The sequence below is a fragment of the Oncorhynchus mykiss genome, chromosome 6 (genome assembly GCF_057628025.1).
Source record: "Oncorhynchus mykiss isolate SJ-2025 chromosome 6, ASM5762802v1, whole genome shotgun sequence".
Lineage (NCBI taxonomy): Eukaryota > Metazoa > Chordata > Actinopteri > Salmoniformes > Salmonidae > Oncorhynchus > Oncorhynchus mykiss.
The window spans coordinates 4,534,865-4,559,734 of NC_143027.1; the positions used below are offsets into that span (position 1 = coordinate 4,534,865).

A 24,870-nucleotide genomic window follows, 5' to 3' on the forward strand; every position below is an offset into this window, starting at 1 on the left:
TAGCTGTGAGTGGCTCTGGATAAGAGTGTCTGCTAAATGACCCAAATGTCCAATGCTTTTCTAGACCTATATTTCTGTGTGTGTGTGCATATCATCATACCAGTGTGTATATGTCAATCAAGCCATGAACTTTCTCAACATTTAGTCTCTTGACCGTCCCATCTACTCTTGACCGTCCCATCTACTCTTGACCGTCCCATCTACTCTTGACCGTCCCATCTACTCTTGACCGTCCCATCTACTCTTGACCATCCCATCTACTCTTGACCGTCCCATCTACTCTTGACCGTCCCATCTACTCTTGACCGTCCCATCTACTCTTGATCGTCCCATCTACTCTTGACCGTCCCATCTACTCTTGACCGTCCCATCTACTCTTGACCGTCCCATCTACTCTTGACCGTCCCATCTACTCTTGACCGTCCCATCTACTCTTGACCGTCCCATCTACTCTTGACCGTCCCATCTACTCTTGACCGTCCCATCTACTCTTGACCGTCCCATCTACTCTTGACCGTCCCATCTACTCTTGACCGTCCCATCTACTCTTGACCGTCCCATCTACTCTTGATGATTACAGTTGTTTTTTAATTGACTGTTTTATGTTGTTGCTTTAGAGCACTTTGAGAGTTGAATATATTATTATTAATAGTAGTATTATTAATAGCATTATCCATAGTATTATTAATAGCATTATTACTATTAGTATTGTTAATATTTTTAGTAGTAGTATTATTAGCAGTGGCAGTATGTTTTAGTAGTATTATTAATATTATTATTAATATGATTAGTATTATTATTACTAGTATTATTAATATTATTAGTATTATTAGTAGTAGTAGTGGCAGTATGTATTAGTAGTATTATTAATATTATTATTAATATTAGTATTATTAGTAGTAGTAGTGTTAGTATGTATTAGTAGCATTATCAATAGTATTATTAATATTATCAGTAGTATTATTACTCGTATTATTAATATTATTAGTAGTATTATTGGTGGTAGTATTAATATTATTAGTATTATTATTAGTAGTAGTGGCAGTATGTATTAGTAGTATTATTAATATTATTAATATTATTATTAATATTATTATTATTACTATTATTATTAATATTATTAGTATTATTAATAATAGTGGCAGTATGTATTAGTAGTATTATTAATATTATTATTAATAGTATTATTAGTATTATTACTAGTTTTATTAATATTATTATTATTATTGGTGGTATTATTAATATCATTATTAGTATTAATAATATTAGTATTATTTATTTTATTATTGCTATTATTGATAGTATTATTTATAATTATTAACAGTATTATTATTAACAGTTATTATTATGTATTATTATTATTAATATTATTGTTAATATTTATTATTTATTATTATTGATAGTATTATGTAATATTATCATTAATTAGATTATTATTGCTAATAGTATTATTTATTCATTTTATTATTAGTATTATTATTTATAGTATTATGTATTATAATAACAGTATTATGTATTCATATTAATAGGAGTATTATTGTAAATAGTATTATTATTGTAAATAGTATTATTTATTACTATTAATAGTATTTATTATTATTGTTAATAGTATTATTTGTTGTATTATTATTATTATTGCTATTGTGTACGTATCATCCTGACAGTCTCCTCACTGGTCAGGCAGAAGAAAGGAGCCTTGTCGTAGTTCTTTAATGAGTTGCGACAGTATGTGTGTACAGTGTGTAAATGTGTTGTCACCGTCCCCCCCTCGGTCAGGTCGAATAAAGAAGGAGCGAGCTGCCCTGTCCAGGATCTCAGACGAGTCCTTAGAACAGATCCCTGAGGAGGAAGAGGAGGAGCTTCCCGTGTTCAAGGAGCTACCGGGCGCCAAGGGGACAGACGACGCTGTGCTGCCGTTAACGGGTGGTACCGGAGGAGAGTCACGGAGAGGAGAGTCCACCGGAGAGCTCAACAGCCTGGCCAACGGAGGCACTGCCCTGCCCAAAGGACGTGTCTATGGTCAGTCCCATGATAAATGGTAATCTACAGGTAACTGCCAGAATAAAGGAAACACCAACATAAAGGTTCTTAATAGGGCCACCACGAGCTGCCAGAACAGCTTTAATGTGCTTAGGAATAGCTTCTACAAGTGTCTATTGGAGGGATGTGACACCATTCTTCCATGAGCCATTCCGTAATTTGGTGTTTTGTTGATAGTGGTGGAAAACACTGTCTCAGGCGCAGCTCCAGAATCTCCCATAAGTGTTCAGTTGGGTTGAGATCAGGTGACTGACAGACACACACACCCTTTAAACCCCCTATGCTCATTTGAGACCCCTCTTTTCAAAGTCACTGAGATCTCTTCTTCTAGCCATGATAGCCAAAATAATCGGCAACTGGGCATTTTTATACATGACCCTAAGCATGATGGGATGTTTTAATTGGTTAATTAACTCCGAAACCACACCTGTGTGGAAGCACCTGCTTTCAAAATACTTTTCATCCCTCATTTACTGAAGTGTTTCCTTTATTCTGGCAGTTACCTGTACATATGTTACTTCTATGTGTTATATGCCCATATACGGTTATATATGTATCAACACACACTGTAATATTCATACAAGTACATACAGTGGGGTTTGAAATGATTGACACCCTTGATAAAGACGAGTAAAAATTGACTATATAAAATAAATAATTCAAATATTGACATGCTTTTGGTAAGGTAGTGTATGTGGACACCTGCTCTTCGAACATCTCGTTCCAAAATAATGGGTATTAATATGGAGTTGGTCCCCCCCCCCCCTTTGCTGCTATAACAGCCTCCACTCTTCTGGGAAGGCTTTCCACTAGATGTTGGAACATTGCTGCTATAACAGCCTCCACTCTTCTGGGAAGGCTTTCCACTAGATGTTGGAACATTGCTGCTATAACAGCTTCCACTCTTCTGGGAAGGCTTTCCACTAGATGTTGGAACATTGCTGCTATAACAGCTTCCACTCTTCTGGGAAGGCTTTCCACTAGATGTTGGAACATTGCTGCTATAACAGCTTCCACTCTTCTGGGAAGGCTTTCCACTAGATGTTGGAACATTGCTGCGGGGACTTGCTTCCACTCAGGCACAAGAGCATTAGTGAGGTCGGGCACTGATGTTGGGCGATTAGGCCTGGCTCGCAGTCGGTGTTCCAATTCTTCCGAAAGGTGTTCAATGGGGTTGAGGTCAGGGCTCTTGTGCATGGCTGTGCAGGCCAGTATGCGTTTGTACTTGCCTGTCAAATCTTTACAGCTCTGAAGTTCGCAAGCAATGTTATTCAATTCAAAATGGTGGCTAGATATTTCAACTCTGTATATGGCAAACATTAATTTCTCATTGAAGATGTTTAAGGCTGCTTTGAGACACAGCTCGTTCTAGCTATGTTAACAGTCTAATCACATTATTGCGTTGGCGAGACGGTATGGTATCGAGAATCCTCATCACCAAGTGAAGAATCTCGTAGTGGTTGTCGTTTAATGTGAAGGATTATGAAAGTCGTGTAGTGTCCCCCCCTCTGGGAAAGGAGATTAGCTAGCTACTCTACCTTCACAACCAAGAGGATACAAAGAGGAACAGTTTAGGTAAGTGTCCTTTTTGTCTTGTAATTTCACATTTAGAAGGTGCATTGAAACAATTGCCCTAGCATGATTCTATAATTTATAGCACAGCCATCTAGCTAGCTAGCAAGCTATATAAATGATGAACTGAAATGATCTGCTCTTGAGGGGATGGCTATGGTAGCTAGCTATGGCTATTCTCAAGAACTCAAAAGTGCATTCAAGTGGCTTGGAAATACAATAGTATTGCAAAAGGAGTAGAAAGAAAACCTTTTGTCATCATTTTGATGTAGCCAGCTTGACATTAGATGCAGTACCACGTTAGCTAGCTAGCTAAGATTGAGGGTAGACCACACAAATGTTTAGCTAGGTAACGTCAACATTAGCATTGCTATATATTTTTGATTAACTTTGCTAGCTAATGACAGCGTTGCAATCCATTTGACGACCTGATGGCGGCAAAGTTTGCCTATTTTAGCAATGTCATTATATATTTTAATTCCACTATAGTGTTGTTTAGACAAAAAACAGTCATAGCCTCCATCTATCACATCTTTTGGGCGCTACTGTGTCGCCGCTGGCAGAGGGTGGCTTGAGAACGTTCCTAATGATAGCATGACGCGACCCAGTGACGGAGGTGCAACTTATAAATAGCAACATTTGTTTCGCATTTTGTCTATTTTGCCCAGCTCTGTCTGTCTGTCTGTCTGTCTGCCCTGTCTGTCTGTCTGTCTGCCCTGTTTGTCTGTCTGCCAGCTTGTCTGCCTGCCTGTCTCCCTGTTTGTTTGCATCTGTATGTCTGTTTGTCTGCCAGCTCTGCCTGCCTGCCCCTGTCTGCCTGCCCCTGTCTGTCTGCCTGCCCCTGTCTGTCTGCCTGCCCCTGTCTGTCTGCCTGTCTCCCTGTTTGTCTGTCTTGGCCTTCCAGATGTGGCTGGAGGAGTTGTGGTGGCCACTGGAGGTCAACTTTAATACTGGATCACATGTAGAAGGAGCTTATCATCATGACGTTAATCTATAATAGCTAATAACAACTATCCTATATTAGGTACTACTACAGTGCTAGCTAGCTAGCTAGTACATGTACATATGGATTTACAATGCTAATCATATTTCATTAATATACAGAGTCCACTTTGACCCAAGGGAACAATCCAGACTAAGAATTCGCAAAAGGTAAGATCATAATGAATACTAGGATTATATGGACATTATGTGGACCTGATCCTAGATCAGCATTCCTACTCTGATGGTGAATTGTCTCTCTCCCTCATCCTGTCTATACCTTCAGATTGACCCTCTGGTCCATGATTAATAAATGTGGTTGAGTGGACATACAGATCTGGGCTTAGCCTAGCAACAGCATCTCTTCTCAACTATTGGCCAGGATTTATTTGTTTATTTATTTGACATCCAATCACCATGAGCGATGCTTTATTCTACATTCAACACTTCTATTGCAGGAGAGGTGAGCACCTATCAGATCCTCCTGCTGTCCTTCACCCCTGGGTCTGCTGACCCCCCCCCCCCCCCCCACCCCCCTGAGTCCCAGGAAGAAGTCCGCCAGCAGAATTCAGAGCCAAGTTCATCGCCATGCAACGCTCTACTGACCGAGGTAGACAATGCTTTGAGTAGCAACTGACTGACAAGTAGTCAGAGACACACACACATTTGACTTGACCTTATATTGACATCACACGACATACAGATACGCTCCCTTTCCTTCCCATTCATCTCCCCCTGTCTACACCCTAGGTGTCACGTGGTCTCCTATCTCCTTCATAGTGGCCTCGGCTGGACCGCACCGCATCACCTCTTGGTTGAGCCAGACGAATCAAGAGCTTCAGCCCGGGCCCGGCTTTGGCTTCCAGGTGGGTTACAGTTTACAATCTCCTCTTGCTTCCATCCACCTCATATCTACTACGGGCTTCACATTCTTCTGAAGGAGCTGATATTACATTCTAAATTAAATGTTCGTCATGGTCAGATGACTTAAAACAGTGAATGATTCCAATCCCACAGGGAACAGTACCAGAGACTGTAAGGGGGATGTTGCCTGGTTAGAAGTTTAAACCAGTTATTTTTTTTTTATATATATATATATATATATATATATATATATATATTTTTTTTTTTAAATAGTTTATTAGTTTAGGGTTCATCTAATCCCATCCTAACAGTGTGCCTTTTCAATTAATCTATTTAGTTTTCCCGACCCTCAGGAGACTATGAGAAGGGAGTGGGCCACCTGACCAACACCACTGCTGTGATTGGTTCACCTCCAGCAGATCCTTTTAGGTGCTCCAGGTGACCTGTCTTTTAGATCTGAAACGGTCCACTGTCAGCCAGGTGACGAAGTCCAGAGAGGTTCAGCTGTCTTAAGACACTGCATCTCAGTGCTAGAGGTGTCACTACAGGCCCTGGTTCAATTACCGGGCTGTATGACAACCGGCTGTGATCCGGAGTCCAATAGGGCGGCGCACAATTGGCCCAGCGTCGTCCGGGAGAGAGAGTTTGGCCTGGGGGGGGGGGGTAGGCCTTCATTGTAAAATAATAATCTGTTTTTGACTGACTTGCCTAAATGAAATAAAAAATCTCCCATGGACAGGAAAGGCTGTCCAACATATTTGAAATTTTAAGGTGAAAATATGAATATTATATATTATATTATTATATATATAATATTAAAATGGCAGCTATGGACAAGACTTTTTAAGGCAAGCCATGTTTCCCTGTCCATCCAGAATCTGTAATACAGTCTGGGGGGGGGCTATTATATACAGTCTAAGTTAGGATCTTCATCCTCACCTTGGGGGGGGGCTATTATACAGTTTAGCTCAGTTCTGACACGCCCCCAACATACAGCATATGCCACTGTTTTATCATGACGATGTATATCCTAAATGATGTGCTTCTATGTCCCTTCTAGAAACCACAAACCTTCCTTCCTACCATAACTGTCCAGCAGGACTCGACTCCCAGTTACTGAGATTCCACTCCAACCAACAGTTTTTTCGTTGTCTGAACATGTTAACCACCGTCCGCCCGCCCTACCATGATATGAGCATCTTACTTAAACTACTGTTTCTCTCTCTTTCTCAGTTCACTCCCTCTACCTCTGTATAACCTGCAGTCCACCCTGGGTTTTGGGGGGGTCGTGCACCTTTGTTAGGGCAGTGCGGGGAACAGGAGGCTGTCCGTGGCGCTTGGCTCCAAGAAACGAGCGTCGGTTCCAAACTGCAAACGTCAGAGCTGTGGAGCTCTGGTTGGAGAAAGCTCGTAGTCGCGTCCATCCTAAGTTTGCATTGCATTCAGGGTTGTCGGCTATCGTTGCTATCGTTGCTATCGTTGTTGTCGTTGCTATCGTTGCTGTCGTTGCTGTCGTTGTTGTCGTTGTTGTCGTTGCTATCGTTGTTGTCGTTGCTATCGTTGCTGTCGTTGTTGTCGTTGCTATCGTTGTTGTCGTTGCTATCATTGTTATCGTTGCTATCGTTGCTATCGTTGTTGTCGTTGCTATCGTTGTTGTCGTTGTTGTCGTTGCTATCGTTGTTGTCGTTGCTATCGTTGCTGTCGTTGTTGTCGTTGCTATCATTGTTATCGTTGCTATCGTTGTTGTCGTTGCTATCATTGTTATCGTTGCCGTCGTTGCTATCATTGTTATCGTTGCTATCGTTGTTGTCGTTGCTATCATTGTTATCGTTGCTATCGTTGTTGTCGTTGCTATCGTTGCTATCATTGTTATCGTTGTTTTTGTGGTTCTTGCGCCACCCCCCCCCCCCCCCCCCCCCCCCGGTAAGGAATATGAGATGTAACATAACTTATTGCTTTGTACTCCCAGCTATTTAAAGTGTTGATTGAGTAGGGCACAAGCCACCATCCGGGTAGTGTCAGACACACAGACCAAGGTCACAGCAGTGACTAGGTCTGGGATGAATAACAAGACTCTATTGGACACTTTGAAAAAGGGAGGAAAGAATATTCCTCTTCAGACTGACAACTCTCCCAACCAATCACACGTTTGGGTGGGTGGTTCTTAAAATGCAGGCAGCAATTGAAGGGGAAATCGATTATTGGAGTTGGTACCGGATGAAAAAGGAACCGCCTTCCTGCCCAATTCAAAGCACACGGTAAAGTCAGCTCAAAACAAAAAAAGTGATGTAGCCTAGACTAGACTAATCACGTGTAGTAATGAATAGGATTCACATGCAAAAAAAAAGTGATTGCTTTCTACCTCCCTCAATGAAAAGTAGTTTGAAAATGTTAACATGCAACATCTCATGTCTGGATGACACACCGTGCGCAGATTACTGTTCTATTTGAGAAGGGTGTTCCTCCCTCACCAATTTGGCCCGTTCACGTCACAGGCTATAGACCTGGTGCACCGCGGTTCAGGTTAATAGAATTCACTGATTTGTGTTTGTTGCTAGGGCAACAAGCGGACGTCCCAACTCCTCCCTACGTGTAACCCGGAACTCCGGTAGGTTATGGGAAGCAACCCGTCTGTCTAGAGACGACTACCATCCGGGTATTATTAATTCATGACTGTTAGTACTGGCTAACAAACTGAAAAAGTGCCTGTGGTTTTAATCTTGTAACTTAAAAGAAAAATTTGTAATAAAATGAAATATATATTTTTGATAATGTGTTGTCTGGTCTATTTTAATGCTCAGAACTCATGATCCAACTGCCTTCCTATGGTTGAAGTGTTCACCCCTCAGTAAACAGGAACTGCCATTATAGGTAACCCTATAAGGCCTGCAGGTGTTACATAGTCATATGGACAATAATGTATGCTGTAAATGTAATTACAATGCAGAAATGAACGTGCTCTTCATTGAAGTTCTGTCAATCTTATGTTGGATACCATATTTATGAAAACCTAGTTGCACACTTCTTAAATTGTAACACCAGTGCATTTTTAGGGTAAGAATGGGTAAGAATGTTTGGGTAAGAATGTTAGGGTAAGAATGGGTAAGAATGTTTGGGTAAGAATGGGTAAGAATGTTAGGGTAAGAATGTTAAAGTAAGAATGTTAGGGTAAGAATGTTAGGGTAAGAATGTTAGGGTAAGAATGAGTAAGAATGTTAGGGTAAGAATGTTAGGGTAAGAATGTTAGGGTAAGAATGTTTGGGTAAGAATGTTAGGGTAAGAATGTTAGGGTAAGAATGGGTAAGAATGTTTGGGTAAGAATGTTAGGGTAAGAATGTTAGGGTAAGAATGTTAGGGTAAGAATGGGTAAGAATGTTTGGGTAAGAATGGGTAAGAATGTTAAAGTAAGAATGTTAGGCTAAGAATGTTAGGGTAAGAATGTTAGGGTAAGAATGTTAGGGTAAGAATGAGTAAGAATGTTAGGGTAAGAATGTTAGGGTAAGAATTTTAGGGTAAGAATGTTAGGGTAAGAATGAGTAAGAATGTTAGGGTAAGAATGAGTAAGAATGTTAGGGTAAGAATGGGTAAGAATGTTTGGGTAAGAATGGGTAAGAATGTTTGGGTAAGAATGTTAGGGTAAGAATGTTAGGGTAAGAATGAGTAAGAATGTTAGGGTAAGAATGTTAGGGTAAGAATGTTAGGGTAAGAATGTTAGGGTAGGAATGTTAGAGTAAGAATGTTAGGGTAAGAATGTTAGGGTAAGAATGTTAGGGTAAGAATGGGTAAGAATGTTAGGGTACGAATGAGTAAGAATGTTTGGGTAAGAATGTTAGGGTAAGAATGTTAGGGTAAGAATGAGTAAGAATGTTAGGGTAAGAATGGGTAAGAATGTTTGGGTAAAAATGTTAGGATAAGAATGGGTAAGAATGTTTGGGTAAGAATGGGTAAGAATGTTAGGGTAAGAATGTTAAAGTAAGAATGTTAGGGTAAGAATGTTAGGGTAAGAATGTTAGGGTAAGAATGTTAGGGTAAGAATGAGTAAGAATGTTAGGGTAAGAATGTTAGGGTAAGAATGTTAGGGTAAGAATGGGTAAGAATGTTTGGGTAAGAATGGGTAAGAATGTTTGGGTAAGAATGTTAGGGTAAGAATGTTAGGGTAAGAATGAGTAAGAATGTTAGGGTAAGAATGTTAGGGTAAGAATGTTAGGGTAAGAATATTAGGGTAGGAATGTTAGAGTAAGAATGTTAGGGTAAGAATGTTAGGGTAAGAATGTTAGGGTAAGAATGTTAGGGTAAGAATGTTAGGGTAAGAATGGGTAAGAATGTTAGGGTAAGAATGAGTAAGAATGTTTGGGTAAGAATGTTAGGGTAAGAATGTTAGGGTAAGAATGAGTAAGAATGTTAGGGTAAGAATGGGTAAGAATGTTTGGGTAAAAATGTTAGGATAAGAATGGGTAAGAATTTTTAGGGTAAGAATGGGTAAGAATGTTAGGGTAAGAATGTTAGGATAAGAATGTTTGGATAAGAATGTTTGGGTAAGAATGTTTGGGTAAGAATGTTAGGGTAAGAATGTTAGGGTAAGAATGTTAGGGTAAGAATGTTAGGGTAAGAATGGGTAAGAATGTTTGGGTAAGAATGTTAGGGTAAGAATGTTAGGGTAAGAATGTTAGGTTAAGAATGTTTGGGTAAGAATGTTAGGATAAGAATGTTAGGGTAAGAATGCTAGCGTAAGAATGAGTAAGAATGTTAGGGTAAGAATGTTAGGGTAAGAATGAGTAAGAATGTTAGAGTAAGAATGAGTAAGAATGTTAGGGTAAGAATGGGTAAGAATGTTTGGGTAAGAATGTTAGGGTAAGAATGTTAGGGTAAGAATGAGTAAGAATGTTAGGGTATGAATGTTAGGGTAAGAATGTTAGGGTAAGAATGTTAGGGTAAGAATGTTAGGGTAAGAATGTTAGGGTAAGAATGGGTAAGAATGTTAGGGTAAGAATGAGTAAGAATGTTTGGGTAAGAATGTTAGGGTAAGAATGTTAGGGTAAGAATGGGTAAGAATGTTTGGGTAAAAATGTTAGGATAAGAATGGGTAAGAATTTTTAGGGTAAGAATGGGTAAGAATGTTAGGGTAAGAATGTTAGGATAAGAATGTTTGGATAAGAATGTTTGGGTAAGAATGTTTGGGTAAGAATGGGTAAGAATGTTAGGGTAAGAATGAGTAAGAATGTTTGGGTAAGAATGTTAGGGTAAGAATGAGTAAGAATGTTAGGGTAAGAATGGGTAAGAATGTTTGGGTAAAAATGTTAGGATAAGAATGGGTAAGAATTTTTAGGGTAAGAATGGGTAAGAATGTTATGGTAAGAATGATTGGCAAAGAATGTTAGGGTAAGAATGTTTGGGTAAGAATGTTAGGGTAAGAATGGGTAAGAATGTTAGGGTAAGAATGGGTAAGAATGTTTGGATAAGAATGGGTAAGAATGTTGGGGTAAGAATGGGTAAGAATGTTTGGGTAAGAATGGGTAAGAATGTTAGGGTAAGAATTTTTAGGGTAAGAATGACTGTAACCTTTAGGACAATTCATACTTTCAAATTGGGCGATATTTATATGACCCCCTTACAAACAGGCCCATTTTTAACACACTCTTGCCTGTGTACACATTTTTATAGCTCCCGTGTGCATTCCGGAATGAGTGGTAGTAGTAGTGTGCAGATGTCATTGGTCTATTTTAATAAATCCGTTGAGCATTTAAAGTGCATTCAGAAAGTATTCCGACCCCTTGACTTTTTCCCACATTTTGTTACGTTACAGCCTTAAATGGAAAAAAATGTTCTCATCAATCTACACACAATACCCCATAACGACATCACAATACCCCATAATGACATCACAATACCCCATAACGACATCACAATACCCCATAATGACATCACAATACCCCATAACGACATCACAATACCCCATAATGACATCACAATACCCCATAACGACAAAGCTAAAACAGGTTTTTATACATTTTTGCAAATGAATTAAAAAGAAAGGAAAACCTTATTTACACAGGTATTCAGACCCTTTTCTATGAGACTCGAAATTGAGCTCAGGTGCATCCTGTTTCCATTGATCATCCTTGAGATGTTTCTACATCTTGATGTTTCTACATCTACACCTGTGATACATTTTATTGATTGGATATGATTTGGAAAGGCACACACCTGTCTATATAAGGTCCCAGAGTTGACAGTGGACGTCAGAGCAAAAACCAAGCCATGAGGTCGTAGATATTGTCCGTAGAGCTTCGAGACAGGATTGTGTCGAGGCACAGACCTGAGGAAGGGTACCAAAAAATGCCTGCGGCATTGAAGGTCGCCAAGCACACATTGGCCTCCATCATTCTTAAATGGAAGACGTTTGGAACCATCAAGACTTCCTAGAGCTGGCTGCCCGGCCAAACTGAGCAATCGGAGGAGAAGGTCCTTGGTCAGGGAGGTGATCAAGAACCTGATGGACAATCTGACAGAGCTCCAGAGTTCCTCTGTGGAGATGGGAGAACCTTCCAGAAGGACAACCATCTCTGCAGCACTCCATCAATCAGGCCTTTATGGTGGAGTGGCCAGATGGAAGACACTTTTCAGGAAACGGCACATGACAGCCCACTTGGAGTTTGCCAAAAGGCACCTAAAGACTTTCAGACCATGAGAAACAAGATTCTCTGGTCTGATGAAACAAAGATGAAACTCTTTGGCCTGAATGCCAAGCGTCATGTCTGGAGTTAACCTGGCACCATCCCTATGGTGATCCATGGTGGTGGCAGCATCATGCTGCGGGAATGTTTTTCAGCGGCAGGGACTGGGAGACTAGTCAGGATCAAGGGAAAGATGAATGGAGCAAAGTACAGAGAGATCCTTGATGAAAACATTCTCCAGAGTGCTCAAGACCTCAGACTGGGGCGAAGGTTCACCTTCCAACACTACAACGACCCAAAGCACACAGCCAAGACAACGCAATAGTGGCTTCGGGACAAATCTCTGAATGTCCTTGAGTGGCCCGGACTTGAACCCGAGCCAACATTTCTGGAGAGACCTGAAAATAGCTGTGCTGCTACGCTCCCCATCCAACCTGACAGAGTTTTCGAGAATCTGCAGAGAAGAATGGGAGAAACTCCCCACATACAATTGTAACAGCAGATTTCCTCCTCTTCGTCTGAAGAGCTGGAAATATGTTGGCCCTCACAACATATTTGTCGCAAAGCCCACTGGCTCCAGGTCATCTATAAGTCTTTGCTAGGTAAAGCCCTGCCTTATCTCAGCTCACTGGTCACCATAGCAACACCCACCTGTAGCACGCGCTCCAGCCGGTATATTTCACTGGTCATCCCCAAAACCTACAACTTCTTTGGCCGCTTTTCCTTCCAGTTCTCTGCTGCCAATGACTGGAACGAATTGCAAAAAATCACAGAAGCTGGAGACTTACATCTCCCTCTCTAACTTTAAGCACCAGCTGTCCAGAGCAGCTTACCGATTCACTGCACCTGTACACAGCCCATCTGTAAATAGCCCACCCAACTACCTCATCCCCGTGTTGTTATTGTGATGCCAGGAGGATACTAGTAAAGGGCGCTGCCTAGCAACCATCAAGAGTTTAAGACCTTTAAGAGCGTTAAAGGTCTTAAACTCTTGATGCGCTAGGCAGCGCCCGCGTTCCAATTCCACCTCATCATTACGGCTACATTTCATAAGAACTTACGAACTTTACCGTGACTTAGTTTGGCGGAAATAAAAGTAGAGGCATGACAAATCAATGAACGTAAAAGTAGAGGCATGACAAATCAATGAACTAATGATATCCATAGTGTTATTTACATTCCACCTCACACCCTTTTTCTCCCCAATTTTGTGGTATCCAATTGTTAGGAGTCTCATAGCTACATCTCCCGTACGGGCTCGGGAGAGACGAAGGTTGGAGGTTGCGTCCTCCGATTACACAACCCAACCAAGCAGCACTGCTTCTTAACACAGCGCGCATCCAACCCGGAAGCACCAATGTGTCAGAGGAAACACCGTGCACCTGGCAACCTTGGTTAGCGCGCACTGCGTCTGGCCTGCCACAGGAGTCGCTGGTGCCAATTGTGTGTCACCCCACGGACCTCCCGGTCGCTGCCGGTTATGACAGAGCCTGGGCGCGAACCCAGAGTGGCACAGCTGGCGCTGCAGTACAGCGCCCTTAACCACTGCGCCACCAGGGAGGCCCCCCTCACACAACCTTTTCGCGTTGACAGTAGCAAGAACATAACTTGAATGTAGGATTTTCCCCCCGTTGTGAAGTAAAATGTATCTTCTTTCAAAACAACATCCATTGTTAAAGCAAATAGTGTAAACAGTAGCGCACTGGAGGGGCAGAGCAAGCAGGTGGTTTCCATTAGTCACAAAGTCAAAATTATCTATATTGTAAAAATGAATAAACAAAAATTAGCTTTTTTTTATCCCCCCCAAAAATGTACACACCTGTTCATTGAAATACATTCCAGGTGACTACCACATGAAGTTGGTTGAGAGAATGCCAAGAGTGTGCAAAGCTGTCATCAAGGCAAAGGGTGGCTACTTTGAAGAATCTAAAATGTATATGTTGATTTGTGGAACACTTTTTGGGTTGCTACATGATTCCATATGTGTTATTTCATAGTTGTGATGTCTTCACTATTATTCTACAACGTACAAAATTGTACAAAATAAATAAAAAACCCTTGAATGAGTAGGTGTGTCCAAACTTTTGACTGGTACCGTATGTGGCCATAAATTATTTTTCTGTATGGGGTTGGCCCGCTGTGCTACAGCCTGGGAAGCCTTAAGGTCGCAGACAACACTACTCATCACGCAAGTAGTTCACTGTAGAACCACCTTTACTAAACCTATATTTTATAGTGTAGTATTGTATTTAGTATATTATAGTATTTCTTATAGTATAGTATTTGTTATATCCTTAGTTCTGTATAGCTCTCCCTCTCTCCAGGGCAGACCCACGCCATGCATATACACTGAGTATACCAAACATTAAGAACACCTTCCTAATATGGAGTTGCACCCCTCCCTTTTCCCCTCAGAACTGCCTCAATTCGTCGGGCCATGGACTCTACAAGGTGTCGAAAGCGTTCCACAGGGATGCTGGCCCATGTTTACTCCAATGCTTCAAGTTGTGTGGATGTCCTTTGGGTGGTGGACCATTCTTGATACACACGGGAAACTGTTGGGTGTGAAAAACCCAGCAGTGTTGCAGTTCTTTACACAATCCGGTGTGCCTGGCAACCACTACCATATCCCTGTTCAAAGGCACTTACATCTTTTGCCCATTCACCCTCTCTCTGAATGGCACACGTACACAATCCATGTCTCAATTGTCTCAAGGCTTAAAAATCCTTCTCTAACCTATCTCCTCTCCTTCATCTACACTGATTGAAGTGGATTTAACATCAATAAGGGATCAAAGCTTTCACCTTTATTCACCTGGTCAGTCTGTCACGAAAAGAGCAGGTGTTCATAATGTTTTGTACACTCAGTTAATATGATAATATTGTAGTATTAGTATAGTATTTCTATGTAATATATAATATAAGTGTTGTATTGCTCACCCCCCTCCTCCTCTCCTCAGGACGAACCCACTCCATGACCAACGGTACTCTGTCCATGTCCAAGTCCCCACTGTCCAACGGCAGCTTCACCTTCGGAGGGGAACACATCCGCAGCGACGGCCAGGTGTACCACACGGTTCACAAGGACTCTGGTCTCTACAAAGACCTGCTCCACAAGATCCACCTGGGACGACTGGAGGACGACAACTCCGCCCCCACGCCAGACAACAACTACCGCCTGCTGCGTCGCAACAACAGTTACACCTGCTACACGGCTGCCATCTGTGGCATGCCAGTCCAGCCGCTGCTCCGCTCCGAGTCCCGCGAGGCGCGAGAGGCCCGAGAGGACAGTGAGAAGCTGGTGGGGGAGGGGGAGAGGTCAGGGAGCGTGTCCTTTACCAAGAAGAGAGTTCGCTATGATAGTTACTCGTCGTACTGTAATGCCGTGGCGGAGGCCGAGATTGAGGCGGAGGAGGGTGGCGTGGAGATGAAGCTGGCGTCAGATCTAGGGGGCGAGGAGGCAGGGGCGCCGGGTGCTCCTGTCCCGCTGGATGACTCCGCAGAAGAGGATGAAGGGGATAAGGACAAACCGACCGTCTACCTGCTCTTCCACTTCCTGCAGATCCTCACTGCGTGCTTCGGATCTTTTGCTCACGGAGGCAATGACGTCAGGTGACTAGGATTGCTAAATTCCTCAAACTTTTTTTTCTCAACAGAATTTTCAGAGTTTCCAGAATTTTCCAACCCTACCAGTCAACACAACACAATTACTATTCAATGTGTTCACACAACTACAACTTTTGCTAACATTCACCTCATTTGCCATATAATCCAATAAACTAGTGTCAAACAGAAAGGAAACTACCTGACACCGACTTCCCTCTCAAACAGAAAGGAAACTACCTGACACCGACTTCCCTCTCAAACAGAAAGGAAACTACCTGACACCGACTTCCCTCTCAAACAGAAAGGGAAACTACCTGACACCGACTTCCCTCTCAAACAGAAAGGGAAACTACCTGACACCAACTTCCCTCTCAAACAGAAAGGGAAACTACCTGACACTGACTTCCCCTCTCAAACAGAAAGAAAACTACCTGACACTGACGTCCCTCTCAAACAGAAAGAAAACTACCTGACACTGACTTCCCTCTCAAACAGAAAGGGAAACTACCTGACACTGACTTCCCTCTCAAACAGAAAGGAAACTACCTGACACCGACTTCCCTCTCAAACAGAAAGGAAACTACCTGACACTGACTTCCCTCTCAAACAGAAAGGAAACTACCTGACACTGACTTCCCTCTCAAACAGAAAGGAAACTACCTGACACTGACTTCCCTCTCAAACAGAAAGGGAAACTACATGACACTGACTTCCCTCTCAAAAAGAAAGGGAAACTACCTGACACTGACTTCCCCTCTCAAACAGAAAGAAAACTACCTGACACATACTTCCCTCTCAAACAGAAAAGGAAACTACCTGACACTGACTTCCCTCTCAAACAGAAAGGGAAACTACCTGACACGACTTCCCTCTCAAACAGAAAGGAAACTACCTGACACCGACTTCCCTCTCAAACAGAAAGGAAACTACCTGACACCGACTTCCTCTCTCAAACAGAAAGGAAACTACCTGACACAGACTCCCCTCTCAAACAGAAAGGAAACTACCTGACACCGACTTCCCTCTCAAACGGAAAGGGAAACTACCTGACACCGACTTCCCTCTCAAACAGAAAGGGAAACTACCTGACACAACTTCCCTCTCAAACAGAAAGAAAACTACCTGACACTGACTTCCCTCTCAAACAGAAAGGAAACTACCTGACACTGACTTCCCCTCTCAAACAGAAAGGGAAACTACCTGACACTGACTTCCCTCTCAAACAGAAAGGAAACTACCTGACACCGACTTCCCTCTCAAACAGAAAGGAAACTACCTGACACCGACTTCCCCTCTCAAACAGAAAGGAAACTACCTGACACAGACTCCCCTCTCAAACAGAAAGGAAACTACCTGACACAGACTCCCCTCTCAAACAGAAAGGAAACTACCTGACACCGACTTCCCTCTCAAACAGAAAGGGAAACTACCTAACACCGACTTCCCTCTCAAACAGAAAGGGAAACTACCTGACACAACTTCCCTCTCAAACAGAAAGAAAACTACCTGACACTGACTTCCCTCTCAAACAGAAAGGAAACTACCTGACACTGACTTCCCCTCTCAAACAGAAAGGGAAACTACCTGACACTGACTTCCCTCTCAAACAGAAAGGAAACTACCTGACACTGACTTTCCCTCTCAAACAGAAAGGAAACTACCTGACACTGACTTCCCTCTCAAACAGAAAGGAAACTACCTGACACCGACTTCCCCTCTCAAACAGAAAGGAAACTACCTGACACAGACTCCCCTCTCAAGCAGAAAGGAAACTACCTGACACCGACTTCCCTCTCAAACAGAAAGGGAAACTACCTGACACCGACTTCCCTCTCAAACAGAAAGGGAAACTACCTGACACAACTTCCCTCTCAAACAGAAAGAAAACTACCTGACACTGACTTCCCTCTCAAACAGAAAGGAAACTACCTGACACTGACTTCCCCTCTCAAACAGAAAGGGAAACTACCTGACACTGACTTCCCTCTCAAACAGAAAGGAAACTACCTGACACCAACTTCCCCTCTCAAACAGAAAGGAAACTACCTGACACCGACTTCCCTCTCAAACAGAAAGGAAACTACCTGACACCGACTTCCCCTCTCAAACAGAAAGGAAACTACCTGACACAGACGTCCCTCTCAAACAGAAAGGAAACTACCTGACACCGACTTCCCTCTCAAACAGAAAGGGAAACTACCTGACACAACTTCCCTCTCAAACAGAAAGGAAAACTACCTGACACAACTTCCCTCTCAAACAGAAAGGGAAACTACCTGACACTGACTTCCCTCTCAAACAGAAAGGGAAATTACCTGACACCGACTTCCCCTCTCAAACAGAAAGGGAAACTACCTGACACAACTTCCCTCTCAAACAGAAAGGAAAACTACCTGACACAACTTCCCTCTCAAACAGAAAGGGAAACTACCTGACACTGACTTCCCTCTCAAACAGAAAGGGAAATTACCTGACACCGACTTCCCCTCTCAAACAGAAAGGAAAACTACCTGACACGACTTCCCTCTCAAACAGAAAGGGAAACTACCTGACACCGACTTCCCCTCTCAAACAGAAAGGGAAATTACCTGACACCGACTTCCCCTCTCAAACAGAAAGGAAAACTACCTGACACGACTTCCCTCTCCCGCTGCAGTAACTACCATTCATTATAACACAACTGCCATATCATGTTATCCAAAAAACTATAAGTTCTAATGAGTTATTCATAAATCTGTCATTCTATATCTTCTACCCCCCCCCCCCCCCCCCCGGCAGTAACGCCATCGGCCCGTTGGTGGCGCTGTGGATGATCTATGAACAAGGCGGGGTGATGCAGGACGCCGCCACCCCCATCTGGTTGCTGTTCTACGGGGGCGTTGGAATCTGTTGCGGCCTCTGGGTGTGGGGGCGCCGGGTGATCCAAACCATGGGCAAGGACCTCACCCCCATCACCCCCTCCAGGTGAGAGAAGGGGTGGGGTGGGTTGGGGGGGGAAGTGGGGTGGCTGGCTGGCTGGCTGGCTGGGTGGCTGGCTGGCTGGCTGGGTGGCTGGCTGGCTGACTGGCTGACTGGCTGGGTGGGTGGCTGGTTGACTGGCTGACTGGGTGGGTGGGTGGCTGGCTGGCTGGCTGGCTGGCTGGCTGGCTGGCTGGCTGGGTGGGTGGCTGGCTGACTGGCTGACTGGCTGGGTGGGTGGCTGGTTGACTGGCTGACTGGGTGGCTGGCTGGCTGGCTGGCTGGCTGGCTGGCTGGGTGGGTGGCTGGCTGGCTGGCTGGCTGGCTGGGTGGAAGGATGACATGCATTTGAATATACACACACACACAGCATTCAAATACAGTTCAACATAACACAACTACTAATTACATCACAGAAAAATCACAGATGAGTTGTCAAATACACTCACTCGTACACTGAATCATGTACTCACTCCTAGACTGATTCATAGTCACTCATACACTGAATCATATACTCACTCATACACTGAATCATATAGTCACTCATACACTGATTCATGTACTCACTCCTTGACTGATTCATATACTCACTCATACACTGAATCATATTCTCACTTAAACACAGATTCATATACTCATTCATACACTGATTCATATACTCACTTAAACACAGATTCATATACTCATTCATACACTGATTCATATACTCATTCATACACTGATTCATATTCTCACTCATACACTGATTCATATACTCATTCATACACTGATTCATATACTCACACATAGACTGATTCATATACTCACTCATAGACTGATTCATGTACTCACTCATAGACTGATTCATATACTCATTCATACACTGAATCATATACTCACACATAGACTGATTCATATACTCACTCATACACTGATTCATATACTCATTCATACACTGATTCATATTCTCACTCATACACTGATTCATATACTCATTCATACACTGATTCATATACTCACACATAGACTGATTCATATACTCACTCATACACTGATTGATATTCTCACTCATACACTGATTCATGTACTCACTCATACACTGAATCATATACTCACTCATACACTGAATCATATACTCACTCATACACTGAATCATGTACTCACTCATACACTGAATCATATACTCACTCATACACTGAATCATATACTCACTCATACACTGAATCATATAGTCACTCATACACTGAATCATATAGTCACTCATACACTGAATCATATACTCACTCATACACTGAATCATATACTCACTCATACACTGATTCATATACTCACACATACACTGATTCATATTCTCACTCATACACTGATTCATGTACTCACTCATACACTGAATCATATACTCACTCATACACTGAATCATGTACTCACTCCTTGACTGATTCATATACTCACTCGTAGACTGAATCATATACTCACTCATAGACTGATTCAGATAGTCCCTCATACACTGAATCATATAGTCACTCATACACTGAATCATATACTCACTCATACACTGAATCATGTACTCACTCCTTGACTGATTCATATACTCACTCATACACTGAATCATATACTCACTCATACACTGATTCATATAGTCCCTCATACACTGATTCATATAGTCCCTCATACACTGAATCATATAGTCACTCATACACTGAATCATATTCTCACTCATACACTGAATCATATACTCACTCATACACTGAATCATATACTCACTCATACACTGAATCATATACTCACTCATACACTGAATCATGTACTCACTCATACACTGAATCATATACTCACTCATACACTGAATCATGTACTCACTCATACACTGAATCATGTACTCACTCATACACTGAATCATATACTCACTCATACACTGAATCATATACTCACTCATACACTGAATCATATAGTCACTCATACACTGAATCATATACTCACTCATACACGGATTCATATAGTCACTCATACACTGAATCATATAGTCATTCATACACTGAATCATATACTCACTCATACACTGAATCATATACTCACTCATACACTGAATCATATAGTCACTCATACACTGAATCATATACTCACTCATACACTGACTCATATAGTCACTCATACACTGAATCATATACTCACTCATACACTGAATCATGTACTCACTCATACACTGAATCATATACTCACTCATACACTGAATCATGTACTCACTCATACACTGAATCATATACTCACTCATACACTGAATCATATAGTCACTCATACACTGAATCATATAGTCACTCATACACTGAATCATATAGTCACTCATACACTGAATCATATAGTCACTCATACACTGAATCATATAGTCACTCATACACTGAATCATATAGTCACTCATACACTGAATCATATAGTCACTCATACACTGAATCATATACTCACTCATACACTGAATCATATAGTCACTCATACACTGAATCATATACTCACTCATACACTGAATCATATAGTCACTCATACACTGAATCATATACTCACTCATACACTGAATCATATAGTCACTCATACACTGAATCATATAGTCACTCATACACTGAATCATATACTCACTCATACACTGAATCATATAGTCACTCATACACTGAATCATATACTCACTCATACACTGAATCATATACTCACTCATACACTGAATCATATACTCACTCATACACTGAATCATATACTCACTCATACACTGAATCATATACTCACTCATACACTGAATCATATACTCACTCATACACTGAATCATATAGTCACTCATACACTGAATCATATACTCACTCATATATTCACTGAACAAAAATATAAACGCAACATGCAACAATTTACAATATTTTACTGAGTTACAGTTAATACAATGAAATCAGTTAATTAAAATACATTCATTAGGTCCTAATCTATGGATCTATGACTGAGAATACAGATATGCATCTGTTGGCCACAGATACCTTTTTAAAAAAAGTAGGGGCGTGGATAAAAAAAATTAAAAAGTCAGTATCTGGTGTGACCATTTGCCTCATGCAGCGCGACACATCTCCTTCTCATAGAGTTGATCAGGCTGTTGATTGTGGCCTGTTGGAATGTTGTCCCACTCCTCTTCAATGGCTGTGTGACAACACATCTCCTTCACATAGAGTTGATCAGGCTGTTGACTGTGGCCTGTGGAATGTTGTCCCACTCCTCTTCAATGGCTGGGTGAAGGTGCTGGATATTGGTGTGAACTGGAACGCGCTGTCGTACACGTCGATCCAGAGCATCCCAAACATGCTCAATGGGTGACATGTCTGGTGAGTATGCAGGCCATGGAAGAACAGGGACATTTTCAGCCTCCAGGAATTGTGTACAGATCCTTGTGAGATGGGGCCGTGCATTATCATGCTGAAACATGAAGTGATGGTCGGTCAGATGAATGGCGTGACAATGGGCCTCAGGATCTCGTCACGGTGCATTCAAATTGCCATCGATAAAATGCAATTGTGTTCGTTGTCCGTAACTTATGCCTTCCCCATACCGTAACCCCACCGCCACCATGCTCGTCCACATGACGCCACATCTGCCATCTGCCCGGTACAGTTGATACCGGGATTCATCCGTGAAGAGCACACTTCTCCAGCGAGGCCAGCGGCCATCGTGCTGAAGCATTTGTCCACTGAAGTCGGTTACGACGCTGAACTGCAGTCAGGTCAAGACCCTGGTGAAGACGGTGAGGACGCAGATGAGCTTCCCTGAGGCGGTTTCTGACAGTTTGTGCAAACATTCTTTGGTCATCAGCTGTCTGGGTGTCTGGTCTCAGAAGATCCCGCAGGTGAAGAAGCCGGATGTGGAGGTCCTGTGCTGGCGTGGTTATACGTGGTCTGCGGTTGTGAGGCCAGTTGGACTTACTGCCAAATTCTCAAAAAATATTTTGGAGCCGGCTTATGTTATAGAAATGAACATAAAATTCTCTGGCAACAGCTCTGGTGGACATTCCTGAAGTCAGAATGCCAATTGCACGCTCCCTCAAAACTTGAGACATCTGTGGCATTGTGTTGTGTGACAAAAAAAATCACATTTTTATTGTCCCCAGCGCAAGGTGCACCTGTGTGATGATCATGCTGTTTAATCAGCTTCTTGATATCCCACACCTGTCAGGTGGATGGATTATCGTGGCAGGGTAGAATTGCTCACTCACAGGGATGTAAACAAATTTGTGCACAAAATTTGAGAACATTTCTGGGATCTTTTATTTCAGCTCATGAAACACGGGATCATTACTTTACGTGTTGCGTTTATATTTCTGTTCAGTAAACATGCGCACAGTTGAATACACTGAAAGGCTCACAGCTTTACACTTCACTGCTGCTTGTTGCCTGTCTGTATGTCTGCATCTGCATGATGAAGTCTGCATGGGGCCCTTTCTCCTGAACTGAACCATTCATACACCCCTGTAGGACCACTAGAAGCTACTCCTCAACAAGGCTAGAACCCTTCTCTGCTCTAGTCTTCCTTGATCCTCACTAGAACCCTTCTCTGCTCTAGTCTTCCTTGATCCTCACTAGAACCCTTCTCTGCTCTAGTCTTCCTTGATCCTCACTAGAACCCTTCTCTGCTCTAGTCTTCCTTGATCCTCACTAGAACCTTTCTCTGCTCTAGTCTTCCTTGATCCTCACTAGAACCCGTCTCTGCTCTAGTCTTCCTTGATCCTCACTAGAACCTTTCTCTGCTCTAAAAACCCTTTAGATCCTTCATAGAACCGTTCTGAGTGAATTATCCTAGTTATGCTTCTTAGAACCTGGTACTACCCTTCTTAGAACCTTGAGACATCACCCTACACCCCTCACTAGAACCCTGCTTCTTAGAACCCTATATCCCTCACTAGAACCCTGCTTCTTAGAACCATATCCCCCTAACTAGAACACTGCTTCCTAGAACCCTATCCATCTCACTAGAACATTTCCCCTAGAATCCTATCCACCTCACTAGAACCCTGCTTCCTAGAACCCTATCCCCTAACTAGAACCCTGCTTCCTAGAACCCTATCCCCCTAACTAGAACACTGCTTCTTAGAACCCTATCCACCTCACTAGAACCCTATCCATCTCACTAGAACATTTTTCCTTAGAATCCTATCCACCTCACTATAATCCTGCTTCTTATAACCCAATCCTCCTCACTAGAACTGATTCTTATAACCCAATCCTCCTCACTAGAACCCTGCTTCTTAGAACCCTATCCACCTCACTAGAACCCTGCTTCTTTAAACCCAATCCTCCTCACTAGAACCCTGCTTCTTAGAACCCTATCCATCTCACTAGAACCCTGCTTCTTATAACCCAATCCTCCTCACTAGAACCCTGCTTCTTAGAACCATATCCACCTCACTAGAACCCTGCTTCTTATAGCCCAATCCTCCTCACTAGAACCCTTCTTCTTAGAACCCTATCCACCTCACTAGAATCCTGCTTCTTAGAACCCTATCCACCTCACTAGAACCCTGCTTCTTATAACCCAATCTTCCTCACTAGATCCCTGCTTCCTAGAACCCTATCCACCTCACTAGAACCCTGCTTCCTAGAACCCTATCCATCTCACTAGAACATTTCCCCTAGAATCCTATCCACCTCACTAGAACCCTGCTTCCTAGAACCCTATCCCCCTAACTAGAACACTGCTTCTTAGAACCCTATCCACCTCACTAGAATCCTGCTTCTTAGAACCCTATCCACCTCACTAGAACCCTGCTTCTTATAACCCAATCCTCCTCACTAGATCCCTGCTTCTTAGAACCCTATCCACCTCACTAGAATCCTGCTTCTTAGAACCCATTTCCACCTCACTAGAATCCTGTTCTTAGAACCCTATCCATCTCACTGGAATCTCATCCAGAATTCTCTGTAGTGTGTCTCTTCCTCTTCTGACCCAGCAACCTAAAGCAGGCCAAGCACAGCAGAGGTCATGTTAACGTCACTTTGACCCACAGACAGGCAGCCAGCAACATGAAGCAGCTCTAGCACAGCAGAGCTCAGACACACACCTAACAGAGTGGATCCAAACTGATTTAACACTTTGTGTTATTGCCTAAAGGAGCTGGAGAGGAACGAGTGCACTCAGGAGCCTGAGTGCTCCATCTCTCCCTGCCTCATTCGCTCCCTCG

The 24,870-nt window shown here is 42.5% G+C and overlaps 1 protein-coding gene across 2 annotated transcripts in view; it reads left to right on the forward strand.

Annotated features, from left to right (window-relative positions):
• LOC110525072 (sodium-dependent phosphate transporter 2) overlaps positions 1–24,870 on the forward strand; it is a 144,247-nt gene that overhangs the window by 102,408 nt on the left and 16,969 nt on the right. For both annotated transcript variants that reach the window (XM_036979238.2, XM_036979239.2), the window contains exons 7-9: positions 1,777–2,019; positions 15,092–15,743; positions 18,516–18,701. In XM_036979238.2, the coding sequence (XP_036835133.1) occupies positions 1,777–2,019; positions 15,092–15,743; positions 18,516–18,701 (1,081 nt within the window). The remainder of the gene's footprint in view (positions 1–1,776; positions 2,020–15,091; positions 15,744–18,515; positions 18,702–24,870) is intronic.